Here is a 14,782-nt window from a genome sequence, read left to right on the forward strand (position 1 = left end):
CCTATCCCGAGCCGCACAGGCACAGTACTGACCAATCACCGCCGCGCCTGCGAGAGGCGGGCCCTAACCTGCACCTCATTCGTGGGACAGAGCGCCGCGGCCTAACCGGCACCGCCGGCCTCGGGTCTGGGTGTGACGAGTTGCCCCCGCCCGTGATTGAAGGGCGCCTGCCAAGAGCCAATCCCGTGACGTCGTCTCCTGGGCGGCCCAGCAAGCCTTGATTGGTTGTTCAGCCTGTGCGCGCGGGCCTGAGATCCTGTACGCTGTGCTGACATGCTGCTGGCCCTGGTGAAGGATTCAAGGGCAAAGCACCCATAGGGGGTGGCACCGCCACAGAGATCCCTGCGGGCACATGGACCTTGTTGCTTGCGAGATCCTGTCCCCGGCTGTCGGATCAGCTTTTCTCTGGGACTAGGTCTGCTGCGGGTTGGTCTCCTCCAGCGCTGGGTGCTGTTGTGTTTGGGTTTCCAGCACGGCACAAAAATAATTATATTTTTAAAAAGTCACTGAATGGTTTATTTTAAACCCATAACATATTTCTCTTCGTCTTATTATTATTTTAACAAAAGATTAATCTGGGGGCTAAAATTAATCCCTCCCTTTCACTATTCATGGTTTGCGTGCACAGAAAAGCAAAGCATTTTGTCCACTCTGCACCCGTATGGCTCATTGGCATGGTGTGACACTGGGTTTGTACCACAGGAAGCCTGGTTGAGCTCATCCTTTTTTCTGACTACTATTGAATACATCCCTGCTTGGGATGATTTATATATCCATTAGTTGGTGAGAAATGGCATGCATGCATGTTTGTTATAAATTAAAGGAGGCTGATAGGATCTATATGGGTAGCAAAAAAATCTATTCTTGACCCTTCTAAAAGCTCTTGTGATAGATATTTAACTGCATGTGATATCTTTAGGGACCATGTTGTTTATGTATGTATCACTGTGAGCATTATATGCAACTGCAGGGCAGGAGGGTGACCACAGCTCCTCTAAGAAATAAAAACAGCAGGGAGTGATTAAATCGAGTCATAGACTCATAGAAGATTAGGGTTGGAAGAGACCTCAGGAGGTCATCTAGTCCAATCCCCTGCTCAAAGCAGGACCAACACCAACTAAATCATCCCAGCCGGGCTTTGTCAAACCGAGCCTTAAAAACATCTAAGGGTGGAGATTCCACCACCTCCCTAGATAACCCATTCCAGTGCTTCACCACCCTCCTAGTGAAATAGTGTTCCCTAATAGCCAACATAGACCTCCCCCACTGCACCTTGAGACCATTGCTCCTTGTTCTGTCATCTGCCATCACTGAGAACAGCCGAGCTCCATCCTCTTTGGAACCCCCCTTCAAGTAGTTGAATGCTGATATCAACTCCTCCCTTACTCTTCTCTTCTGCAGACGAAATAACCCCAGTTCCCTCAGCTTCTCCTCGTAAGTCATGTGCCCCAGCCCCCTAATCATTTTCGTTGCCCTCCACTGTATTCTCCAATTTGTCCACATCCCTTCTATAGTGGGGGGGGGGGCAAAACTGGACGCAATACTCCAGGTGTGGCCTCACCAGTGCCAAATAGAGAGGAATAATTACTGCCCTCGATCTGCTGGCAATGCTCCTACTAATACAGCCCAATATGCCATTGGCCTTCTTGGCAACAAGGGCACACTGATGACTCATATCCAGTTTCTCATCCACTGTAATTCCCAGGTCCTTTTCTGCAGAACTGCTGCTTAGCCAATCGGTCCCTGGCCTGTAGCGGTGCATGGGATTCTTCCTTCCTAAGTGCAGGACTCTGCACTTGTCCTTGTTGAACCTCATCAGGTTTCTTTTGGCCCAATCCTCCAATTTGTCTAGGTCACTCTGGACCCTATCCCTACCCTCCAGCATATCTACCTCTCCCCCCAGCTTAGTGTCATCTGCGAACTTGCTGAGGGTGCAATTCATCCCATCGTGTAGATCATTAATAAAGATGTTGAACAAAACTGGCCCCAGGACCGACCCCTGGGGCACTCTGCTTGATACCGGCTGCCAACTAGACATCAAGCCGTTGATCACTACCCGTTGAGCCTGACAATCTAGCCAGCTTTCTATCCACCTTATAGTCCATTCATCCAATGCATACTTCTTTAACTTGCTGGCAAGAATACTGTGGGAGACCGTATCAAAAGCTTTGGTAAAGTCAAGATATATCACATCCACCGCTTTTCCCATATCCACAGAGCCAGTTATCTCATCATAGAAGGCAGTCAGGTTGGTCAGGCATGACATGCCATTGGTGAATCCATGTTGACTGTTCCTGATCACCTTCCTCTCCTCCAAGTGCTTCAGTCAAGTGCTTGAGTCACTCAGGTTGAGTCACTAAAGTTGTAAATGCCTCGAGAGAGATAGCGCCGTATATTGTTTCAAACTGTGTTTTTTGGCATAAAAAGGTGAGCTTGACCCAGCACAGACAGAATGTTCTTTCCAAGGAAGGGGAGCAACTTTAGGGGAACAGGGGAAGTATTGGAAAGACGGTGGTCTACTGAGCTCCATAAGACTGATTGATAACTCCTGGTACATTTAGTGTGTTTAAATCAGTTTACTGTTTTTTTGTATGTTTTCTCTGTAATGATTTGACTCTAAGAATAAATGTATTGTGCTTTCTGAAGGTTGGCTGGTAACTGGTGTACATACACTGTTGTAGGTCCTGGAGAAAGGTTAACTACAGGTGCTGAGACTTGGTCAGAACTGCTGAGGAAATCACAGTGAGGTGCAGAGGCACTGCAAGCCTAAAGCCCCGGTCCAAGGGAGAGATGTGGGTCTCTGCCTGAGAGAGGTGATGGCTGGAGCCTGAAATCTTAAGTAGGTGCCCTGGAGGAAGGTGGGGGTGGGAATCAAAGGTGCAGTTCACCCTGAAACTATGACAGCTCTCTTGGTCCGCTTTATTTTAATTGAATTGAAAAATGCATCCCTATTTGTCTCTTCAGATTGGCCTTTTCATAGGTTATTGTGTAAGTTACTCTGTTCTGACACCACTCATAAGACAAAAAAATGTAGTTTAATAGTATTGCTGGACTTCTTAAACCCAACATACTGAGCTGTGAGTAAAGCAATGTTTTTCAAAGTGTAAGACTTACCACTAGAGAGAGAGAGAAGGCTAATAGGTGCAGGAGGTGCACACACAGATCCCTTACTTGTTCAGAGTCTCAACTGTCATTAAAAAGAATGGTCTCTAGCTGTCAGGGTTTGCAAGGAAAATTTTAAGTGGATATCCATATAATCTTGCAGAGAGTCTTAAGGTGTGGACTGCTCCATTCTTTTCAATAGGAATGCTAGTGATACTTTATATGTCAATATTGCTAACAATTTCACTGCTCAAGAAAGCACGTAAGAAAGGAAAGAAGTATCATATTATGAAAATCTACATAAGTTTTTTCCATGAAGTTCTAGCTAGCTGTGAGGGTGCAGATGAGGTATACATTAAGATGGGTAGGCCGCTATCATCACAAACCAAGGTTGCAAGAGGGGCATAATTGGTTTCATTTTCCAAAAAGAGGAGAGAGGTTCAGCTTTCCAAAATTTGGAACACACTGACATTGGATTAAACAGTCAATTTAAATTTAGCTGCAAATTTAAATGGTGATAAAACAAGCTTTTATAAAACCTAAAAAAAATTACAAATGTTTCCACAAATAAAAAAAAAATCAAAGAAAAATGCAAACTTTTGTTTAAAAAAATTAACATTCACCTGCAATGGTTATAGCAGAAAAGAGCCTGATTGTTTCTTGTCAGTTTCAAATTTGAAACTTTTCATTGTACAAGCTGAGAGAAGTGCAGAAGCAAACAAAAAGCATAAATAGTGCAAACAGGATTTGTAAAATTATTTAACTTTAAAATCTAGAAACACAGGTAAAGATATTTGTCTGCAAAGTTTTGTTTAGTTGACAATGGTCTTTAAAGAGGCATTTCAATCAAATTAATTTTCCTTAGATCCGCAAAGTGACGGATCTTAAAATTAGGTAGTTTTGCACATTGCATCTCTGACAGGATTCTAGATTACCGGATCTGTTCTAGTTTTGCAGTGCACTCTTTGTGTCAGGATTGGTTCTATGAAACCAAGGATTTTGTTTCATCCTCTGTAGAGCTGAACAAGGGACACTGAATGCTTTCCCCTACTTGGAAGCTGTTCTATGATCACAATTAAGTCACTTTAATGGAAGCTCATCCCCTGCCATATATGGAAAGGTTGACTGTATTGAAGCCTTTTGTACCACAAATTGCCCTGCATTACATTTTCAGTAAAAGTAGTAACCTCCCGTGCATATCAGGGTTATCCACAGTAGCCCACTACTGCCTAGATGAAATCCACTTATACAAACTTCAGGGGGTTGAGCATGCAGAGACTACAGGTACCAGCATGCAACGTTCCTGAGGGTTCACAGAGACTGCGGATCCCAGCATGCAATGTTCCAGCTGCATGCAAGTGGTCAGTAAACGACAGGTAGCAAAACGCAAGGCACCGCTGGACTAGAATGGCCAACAAACTACACTGTGGAGCATGCCGTGCTCCTGTTAGAGCCATAGCCCCACCGAGAGTACATATCCCATCATGCAGTTCTCCAGCGGGAGCCAGAGCGCGCCAGGCACAGGCATTAGAACGTGTAGTTTCCCTGGGCTGACCCTACTGTACCCACAATGCCTTGGGAGCGGCCAATCAGACAGCGGTGTAACAACGTTTGCTGTGAATGGCGGAGGGGCGCTGTTCGCTTCAGCCAATCGGGGTGCGGTAGGTGGTCCCGGTGGGTGCTGTGTGTGTAGAGGATCTGAATTCCCTCCCCCCTTATTGTCCCCCGTTACCAGGCCTCAGCGACGCAAAGCCCGGCCCCGGCACGATGCTGAGCCGCCCGGGCCTGTGAAACCTTCCTGCCCCGGTAAGTGGGCCGAGCTCGCTTCCCCTCTATCGCGGCTGGGGAAGGCGCCTTGTCCCGGCGGAGCAAGGCAGGAGCTTGGGTCGGGTCCTGAGAAGAGGGTGAAGCAGCTGGAGGGGACATGGGGCAGGGCAGGGGGCAGGCGCAAGGGGAAGTGGAGTTGCCCAAGGAGCGGGTCAGCTGAGGAGGCAGCTGGAGACGGTGAGGCGGGAGCAGTGGGTCTAAAGGCTGTGGCCCGAGCACACGCTTTTCAGGTTGGAAGGGGTGTGGGGAGAGTGATCGCCGCAGGGGTTGGGTTGGCCTTTGTGCAGCGTGGTATGGACAGGGGCGCAGAATCTGTAGTTTAAGGGTTGGGTGCGGGCTGCTGAGTTAGCCAACTAGGTCCAGTGGCAAGATCTATACAAATCCTAGAAGTTTTTTTTGCTCCTTCGAGCAACACTTTCTCCCACTAGCGAAGAGGGAAGAAAGTAACTGGGTTATTCTGGACTGTTGCTGCTTTTGCAAATTGGGTGCTTATATGCAACAACCTTATTAGTTTCTACATTACTGCAGTTACGAGGTTTTTTTTAAAAACGGTGTCAGGGGATGGGTTCCTGAAACGGATGCTTTTCTATGAGTCTGAGTAATTACACTACATTCTGGATGCCCTAACCAAGGATTTCAAAGCACTTTACAAACACTAATGTATTCTCACAAAACCCATGTGAGGTCAGTAAATATCCCCAGTGTACAGATGATGAAGAAACTAAAGCAGAGCGAGATTGTTATTTTCTGAGATCACATAGAAAATCCATGTGAAAATAATGTAGGAGTTATGATGTCCAGTCAATTTGTCTAACTTAATCCCCAAATTCTTGCTATTTCTGGAAAAAAAATTAGAAACATGGCTTTGCCTTTTTTTAATTAAAAACATTGCATAAAAATAACAGAATTATTTGTATGCAGTGTTGTTGTAGCCTTGTTGGTCCCAGTAAGTTAGAAAGATAAGGTGGGTGAGGTATTGTCTTTTATTGGACATGCTTCTGTTGGTGAGAGAAACAAATTTCCGAGCTTACTCAGAGCTCTTCTTCAGGCCTGAGTTTTTTTCATAGATTCATAGATTCATAGATTCTAGGACTGGAAGGGACCTCGAGAAGTCATCGAGTCCAGTCCCCTGCCCGCATGGCAGGACCAAATACTGTCTAGACCATCCCTGATAGACATTTATCTAACCTACTCTTAAATATCTCCAGAGATGGAGATTCCACAACCTCCCTAGGCAATTTATTCCAGTGTTTAACCACCCTGACAGTTAGGAACTTTTTCCTAATGTCCAACCTAGACCTCCCTTGCTGCAGTTTAAGCCCATTGCTTCTTGTTCTATCCTCAGAGGCTAAGGTGAACAAGTTTTCTCCCTCCTCCTTATGACACCCTTTTAGATACCTGAAAACTGCTATCATGTCCCCTCTCAGTCTTCTCTTTTCCAAACTAAACAAACCCAATTCTTTCAGCCTTCCTTCATAGGTCATGTTCTCAAGACCTTTAATCATTCTTGTTGCTCTTCTCTGGACCCTTTCCAATTTCTCCACATCTTTCTTGAAATGCGGTGCCCAGAACTGGACACAATACTCCAGCTGAGGCCTAACCAGAGCAGAGTAGAGCGGAAGAATGACTTCTCGTGTCTTGCTCACAACACACCTGTTAATACATCCCAGAATCATGTTTGCTTTTTTTGCAACAGCATCACACTGTTGACTCATATTTAGCTTGTGGTCCACTATAACCCCTAGATCCCTTTCTGCCGTACTCCTTCCTAGACAGTCTCTTCGCATTCTGTATGTGTGAAACTGATTTTTTCTTCCTAAGTGGAGCACTTTGCATTTGTCTTTGTTAAACTTCATCCTGTTTAACTCAGACCATGAGTTAGTTTCTTAGACCTGAAAGAAGAGCTCTGTGTAAGCTCAAAAGCTTGTCTCTATCACCAACAGAAGTTGGTCCAATAAAATAATTATTTGTAGTATATAATAAAAGGGTATGAATGATCTGATGCATTGAGCATGGGACTGGAAATAAAGCACTCTGTTTACAATCTTAGCTCTGTAATTGACTTGATGTCTGGTTTTAGGTAAGTTACTTAAAGTATCTGTGCCTGTTTTGCCATCTATAAAATGGGAATGATAATAATTACCTGGTTTACAGGGATTTTGTGAAAATTGTGTGCAGAATGCTTTGCAAATGTAAAATGCTAATTATTATGTGAAATTGTAGCTTCTTATTTGATCTGTATAGATCTTATGGTGTTAATGAAAAATTAACCTTGAGGCTGGTCACTAGCACCAGTTCTTCACTTTAACACTCTGTGTGAAGGAAATATTAGTAACATAAATGGACACCATCACGCTGAAACTCACATTGGTCTGAAAACTTCAGTACCAGGCAAACTGATTGAAACTATCGGAAAGAACAGAATTATCAGACACATAGGTGAACATGATTTGTTGGGGAAGAGTCAACCTGGTTTTTGTAAAGGGAAATCATGCCTCACCAATCTACTAAAATTCTTTGTGAGGGTCAACAAGCCTGTGGACAAGGGGGATCCAGTGGATATAGTGTACTTAGATTTTCAGAAAGCCTTTGACAAGGTCCGTCACCAAAGATTCTCAACCGTTTTCTTTCTGAGGCCTCCCCAACATTCTACAAAAACTCCACAGCCCATCTTTGCCACAACAACTGTTTTTCTGTATATAAAAGCCTGGGCCAGCGTTACGGGGTGGCAAGCACGGCAGTTGCCTGGGGCCCCACACCACAGGGGGCCCCGCAAAGCTATGTTGCCCAGGTGGCAGGGCTTTGGCTTTCTGCCCTGGGCTCCAGCAAGTCTAATGCTGGCCCTGTTTGGCGGACACCCTGAAACCTGCTTGCAGCCCCTCAGGGGGCCCTGGAGCCCTGGTTGAGAAACACTGTCTTAAGCAAAGTAAGCAGTTATGGGATAAAAGGGAAGGTTAAAACAAACAAAAGGAAGTATTGTTTCACACAACACACAGTCAACCTGTGGAACTCTTTGGCAGAGGATGTTGTGAAGGCCAAGTCTATAACAGGGTTCAAAAAAGAACTAGGTAAATTCATGGAGGATAGGTCCATCAATGGTAATTAGCCAGGATGGGCAGGGATGGTGTCCCTAGCCTGTGTTTGCCAGAAGCTGGGAATGGGTGACAGGGGATGGATTACTTGATGATTACCTATTCTGTTCATTCCCTCTGAAGCACCTGGCATTGGCCACTGTCAAAAGACAGGATATTGGGCTAGATCAGTGTTTTCCCAAACTTGGGACACCGCTTGTATAGGGAAAGCCCCTGGCGGGCCGGTTTGTTTACCTGCCGCGTCTGCAGGTCCGGCCGATCGTGGCTCCCACTGGCTTGCTGCTCCAGGCCAATGGGAGCTCCTGGAAGCGGCGCGGGCCGAGGGATGTACTGAAATATTTCATTTAACTTAGTTAAAAACAATTTTAACAAAAACAAACCTGATTTTAAAAAACTTGAATGTTTAATTAAATTCAAAAATTCATATGCTTGTTTTGTTAAAATGTTATATGTTTGCTGTTGACGAAAAAAATCCAGAATGCATAATGTTGCTGTTTTAGTTAAATAAAACAATTTAAATGTCTGTCTGGTGATGTTCTCCTCCTAATACAGCATGGCAAGAAAATCCTCCAAATATTACCTGTTGAATTGGAGATAGTTCACCTCCCAATGACTTCATAAATATCTGCTTCAGTTACCTTTGGTAAATGAAATAACCAAACAATCATTCATTTTCTGATATAGCTATAAAACTAATCTGAAAAGTTTTCAAAATCACTTCAAAAATGTATAGTCTATACCTTCTAAAAATGAAACCTACATCTATCTCTGAGTTGGGAAGAATATGTATTAAGGTTATAACAACCAACAAGAATGTACTTTTACGTAGAAATCCATGATTAAATCGAGTCTTCCTGACTTGTGATTTAAATCATGATTTTAATCAATTTGATTTTAATCAAATCCACCCTGATATGATCAGTTTCATTGTTTCCACATTTTTTTTTCTGAAAAGGTCTTTATAAACTTCAAGATGAGAGCAGAAGAAACTTTATACAATTTTTCTTCAACATATATTTTTTTAAAAAACAGGACATACTGTTTAAAGAGTGATCTGTTAGAAACTTGGATTTTTTTTTTTTGTATAAAAAATCAATCCATTTAAAAAGAAAAGTCAAGTTGACAATGTTGCTTTAATCATATTCATGAGCATTAAAGTTAAGTACTTGAGTTAGTGCTGGCAGAATCAGGTCCGTAGTCTGTACTCTACTTACCAGTCTCAGAACAATTGAGGATCTGTCCTTTGATCTTAACTAACTTTTCGCCCCAAGATATGGTTCCTCCACTATTGAGGGGCATCCTGTAGGGAAATTTGTGCAGATGCTATCCAGGATGTAACTGTTCTCTCTTTAGGCAGCTTTAGAGTCCAGTGCTATCCACCCAACAACCCAACATCTGCTTCATTTGAAATCAAACTGGTTCCCCTTGTCTTTGGTAGGAACAAGATGAAGCCCATACCTTATTTATGTATTTTAAGACAGAGAACACCAAAAGTATTCGGTAGAGAGAGAATACCAAAGATACTTTGTAAGGGGCTTGAATTTGTGCTGGGTTATACATATTTGATATGTAATTCCAGAATGAAGTAAAACGTTAGAAGTGCCTGATGACATGGATACAAATTTTGGTTTGCTTTTTTGGTACACTTTTGTTGTGTGTAAGAGATTAATATGAAAGCTGAAACTTGCAGTTTAAAACATTTATTATGGAAACATGGACTGTATGTTTCTTTACAGATTTACTTTAGATATAATACAGAATTGGGATGATATGTTTTAGGTTTCCATAGGCAGTGTCATCATTAATAAACTGTTGGTTCTTCATCTATGACCATAATTGGTCTAAGCAGTATTTGACAATACTTTTATCAGTTATTGTCTATGTATCTTCTGTAAAGGTTGTCAGGCCAAAAAATTATACATGAAGATTGAACCAGTAAACAATTAACAAAAATTGTCATTCTCTATATATGGACTCTTAAATTTCCAGTTTCACAGGTATAGAGCCCACATCTTGTGAGTTCTATTTGTCTGTATTCCCCTAAGAACAAGACAGAGTGTTGCAGTCTATATTGACTACAGTTTAATCAGAGATTCATTAATAATGAAGTGTTACTAATAAAGAATTTTTTTAACAGGTGTTGGCATAGGAAAATGAACTCCACTATGAGTGAGGAGCCTGATGCGCTAGCAGTAGTTAACCAGCTGCGAGACCTAGCAGCTGACCCCTTAAATAGACGAGCCATCGTTCAGGATCAGGGATGTCTGCCAGGCCTTATTTTGTTTATGGATCACCCCAGCCCTCCAGTTGTTCACTCAGCGTTACTAGTAAGTAATCTTTTTTTTTTTTTTTTAGATCAATGGGCTTTTTATTTGCTTTGTTTGCTGCTTGTACCTCATGTCAAATTATTGTCATTGTCGTGCTTAATTTTCTGCCACCCCCATTTCAACAATTAATGAGTGACAAAATCATTCTGAAATTGGAGAACAAGTTTTTATAGCTTAATTTACTCTGTGTGTCTGTGTGTTTTAGAAGATAGCCCTCTAACTTTGGGTATGCAGAGGGAAAAGCTATAATGTAGCTTGTCACATGTAACTGTGTGCATGCTTCTCTTCAGACTTTGCTTGTACTTGATGAATGTGGACAATGTGACTCTTAAAATCTAAGTACTACACTGACATAATGCCTTTTCTCTTGATTGGAAGTGAGTGAATAAAAATCGAGATTTTTTTTTTAAATCATAATTTTTTTATTTAAATAGGTTTTTAAATTTTACTTCATATTATATTATGTATATAGTGCTAGCTTTTTCCTGTCTTCCCATTTTATAGTTTTAAATTCCTAAAATGGATGGGTTTTTTTTACTTGTTTCTTTAGTTTTCCTAATTGTTGTTAGAGTTTCAGATTTTACAATAGATTTCTTTTCCTACTAAGAAGTTCCATACTTTAAAAGCTCATCTGTGCTGAAAAGGAGAACTCCATGGCCTCATTAGCATCCTTATTGTAAAAACAAAACAAACTTAAACACAAAATTGATAAACATAGATAAATATAGCCTGTGCTGTATTTGCAACAAACTTCACCCTCAAATATAGTGAACTTCCACAAGTCAAGAAACCTGAAATGCTTCCACCTGCTATGCTTCTCCATCAAGGTTTGCAATTTGAAGTCAGGTGACTTAGGACCACAAGTCCCATTAAGTGCTTTTGAAAATTCCACCTGCAGGTGCCATCATAATGTCTTTGGAGAATAAGTTTGGGTTCCTGTTTCTTCAAAAATTTGGCCTGCATGTATTTAAAAAAATCACTCTAACTGTATGTATTAAAAGTCTAAAGAACTTTTCATTGTTAACACTGAAGCAATTTCTATTTGAAGTCACAAAGATTTTATGTCACTAAGTTTTTAATATAATACAATCTTAGCTCCTGATGTTGAAAACACTGCCAAAAGGGGGGGATTATAGTTACTTCATAGGAGTATTGTATCTATTAATGTGTTAATATCTGTAAAGTGACTTGATATCCTCAGATGGAAGAAGCTGTATAAATGTGGATGTTATTGAAATACAGCAACCCAAGAGTGAAGAACTTAAAATGAGCGATATCTTGAGTCTCTACTTGATTCTACATTACAAAAATCAGAAACTTTGTGGTTAATTAGGTGAATCTAATCCTTTTTTAAAACTTGAACTAAGATTTTCAAAAATTAAATCCACATTGAGGTGACTAAGTAAAGTCCTAAATCAGGAAGGTTACTTAAACCTATGCCTATCTTCAATGAGGCTACTGGTGTGCTTAATGTTTGTCACATCCTTAAGTATCATGCTGAATTGGGCCTGATCTGTGAAATTCAGCCTGAGTCTTTCATCTGACTTCAGTGGGCTTTGGATCAGGCCCTAAATGATCTCATTTTTGAAAGTACCGACTGAACATCCAGCAGCTCCCATTTGTATCAAATCATGTAGTATTATAGAAGGTGTGCTTTGAACTAAAAATCTGTGATATTGATAGTGAGCCAAAGGAGAGGTTAATATAAGCAAAACAATTAATCTATTGCTTTGCGAATAGATGGTTTTTTCTCAACATGGAAATACTGTGCTCAGATCTCTAATTCCAATGACGGTTTAGACAGACTTCTAGAAGTGTTTGAATGGCGGTGCAGGAAAACTCAGACTATAAGTGGAAATGATTAGTAGAGTATGATAAAAGTATATGACAGGATAGCAAATGTGTAATTAAACTGTCATAAATGTAGAACCAGAGACTTTACAGGACTTTAGATTACTCAGATGGCAATAAAATGGCCTTGCATTCTATCTATAAAACATGCCAAAAATAAAGGTAGGATTTAAGAATAAATGTTAGAAATACATCTTTGGAAAGAACAATATATAGCTACCATAAAAATAAGAAAGGGACTAGGCACACTGTTGTGAGGTGGTCATTGAGCAACAGACCTGTTGTATGATTCCATTTAGGGAATGAGTAAACTTTCACAATTTATTATCACAAAAGCAATTATGTAACACACTGAGTACTAGTGCAAGGTCCTTAGTTATCTGGGTATATCTCAGGTATCAGTATATCATGTGTAGTCCTGGAATGCAGGTAGATAAGCAGTGTATAGAGGAAACCCTTCAAGCACAATACTATATTGACCTTGGGAACCACCTCCCTTCCCCCCCCAAAAAAGGTAACACTGGAAATACAATACATCTCATCAACTGAGAAATTTGAGATTTTAACCAAGAAAGTGGTGTTGCAAACAAAGCAGTGCCAATATTCAATTGCTGGAAACCCCTAGTTATCAGTATCAAATTTTGCAGAAAACTTCATCTGTAAAGACAAGAAAACAAAACCGTGGGCAGCAAACTCGTCCATATCACAGGCTTGGGGAACAGCAATCTCGAAGCTCTACTTGGATAAAAATAAATTAAAATTACCAAATCATTAGCTGTAAGGTTTTTCTGAAGCTTTGCTGCAGTCTTCTTCTTAAAAACCTTTTTCAGATTTTTCTTTTTTTCTTGTCGTAGGAGAGTAATTAGCAATCTGCCCTCTAGGTAGTTTAATAAAATGAAATTGCTGTTAAAGTTATGGCATCGTGAACAATGATTCCAAACACATCAGATGAACATTACATATAATATCCAGGAATCCCATGAACAAGATACATCTTTCACTTTCTAGCTGTTGGCCAAAAAAATGGAGAAACTATGTAATACAAATAGATTGAGACTTGGAGGCTGAAAAATCAGAGTTCTTTTGTCTGGTATTTCCATCCCACTTCACTATTCCTCTTTGTTTCAACAACTTTTTGATAAAAGAGCAATATCTATTCTGTACATTGTGGCACATTCTACTGCTCTTCTTTTGATTTATTTCTTCAGTTTGAGGCTGCAAGATCTAAACATCCTCTTTGTGGCATGCACAAAATCTTACAAAATCACTCTTTATTAGAAGTGGAGCCCTAGCAACAGCAATGATTAAGGCTACTCAAGGATTTCCTTGATAAATCTATGTGTGGAGTCAAACTATTATTCTGAAATATTGGTTCTTTTTTTGAAGTATGAGTATAAACAGTAGAGCTGCTGTTGAGTGTTCAGAAAGTAGATACATAAACTACTCATTAAGAGTTTTTTCTTTAAATATGGCTTTTTTATGGCTGTAATGGTGAAGTGACTGAGGGCAGAAGCTTCTTAGGGAACAAGCCCCTTTGAGTGTTCTGGTGAAAGTTGTTTTTGTTTTCATTGAGTTTTGAGCCCTTAAAAATTGCACATTGCACTTGGGCAGTAGATTAACATGCTAGTAATATTTCTTACAGCAGTTCTCCAGTATGGAGGATAGGCTGCCTTGTGCATATATTGTAGTTAATTTGGTTGTGTTCTAAAAGTTCAAATTTAGTTGACGCTTTCATGTTGAATGAGGCAGAGATCCTGTACAAGGTGCCCTGCCTTGTTCAAAGTGTTTTGGCTTGCACAGCTGAAAACTGTGGGTGGTGCATCACATCCATATTTCTACAACACTGAAAATTTTGCTTTTTACATTGCAATGGCACAGATGTAGGCTCCCAAGAAGGGTTCCACAGGTACCCGTATCTTGCTGTTCAAGGAACACATTAAACAAGGTGGAGTTCCCCCTTGCCAAACAATTCCAGATTATACTTCTTTTTTTTAAAGAGAAAATAACAAATCTATAAGGAATGCCATAAATACTGTAGCATATCCTTAACAGAATTTAATCAAAATACGGTTCTGTGGGTAAGTTTGCACAAGTGAGGAAATGCCTGAGTTAAGGTGTTGCACATGCAGTCTTACAACAAGCCTTCAGCACCCCTGTGAAATACTTAAGCTGTGTTGTCATTTATAAAATGGAAATAAGGACAGAGAAACCAAGTGACTTTACCAATGTTTCTTCCACAGAACCTGTGAACCTTGATTCCTAGTCCCCTGCACCAACAGGCACATTTTTCCAATAGATATACTAGGGGGTCACACACTTCTTTGGGGGGAGCTTATAGCATACACCAGGGGCTCATTGCACTCCTCCATGCCCCCATAAGCTCCTTGTGTGCCACCCTTCCATCCCTCTTTATTTCAGGGGTTCCCTGAAACTCCTCCCTATCTCTCTCGTAATAGGGGTTCTGTGTGCCCCCATTCCTCCCTTCCACCTGTACCAAGTTCCCCTAATTTCCTCCCACCAGGGAGTCTGTATCCTTCATTTCACCCCTCCACCATTATTACAGTTATTTATCATTTGTTTTAT

At 41.0% G+C, this 14,782-nt stretch overlaps 1 protein-coding gene across 1 annotated transcript in view; it reads left to right on the forward strand.

Moving 5' to 3' along the window:
• Nucleotides 1–4,827: 4,827 nt before the first annotated feature.
• ARMC1 (armadillo repeat containing 1) overlaps nt 4,828–14,782 on the forward strand; it is a 47,036-nt gene continuing 37,081 nt past the window's right edge. The window contains exons 1-2 of the mRNA XM_065398996.1: nt 4,828–4,908; nt 10,159–10,348. Of these exons, the coding sequence (XP_065255068.1) occupies nt 10,175–10,348 (174 nt within the window). The 5' untranslated portion in view covers nt 4,828–4,908; nt 10,159–10,174. The remainder of the gene's footprint in view (nt 4,909–10,158; nt 10,349–14,782) is intronic.

This window comes from Emys orbicularis, chromosome 2 (assembly GCF_028017835.1).
Source record: "Emys orbicularis isolate rEmyOrb1 chromosome 2, rEmyOrb1.hap1, whole genome shotgun sequence".
Lineage (NCBI taxonomy): Eukaryota > Metazoa > Chordata > Testudines > Emydidae > Emys > Emys orbicularis.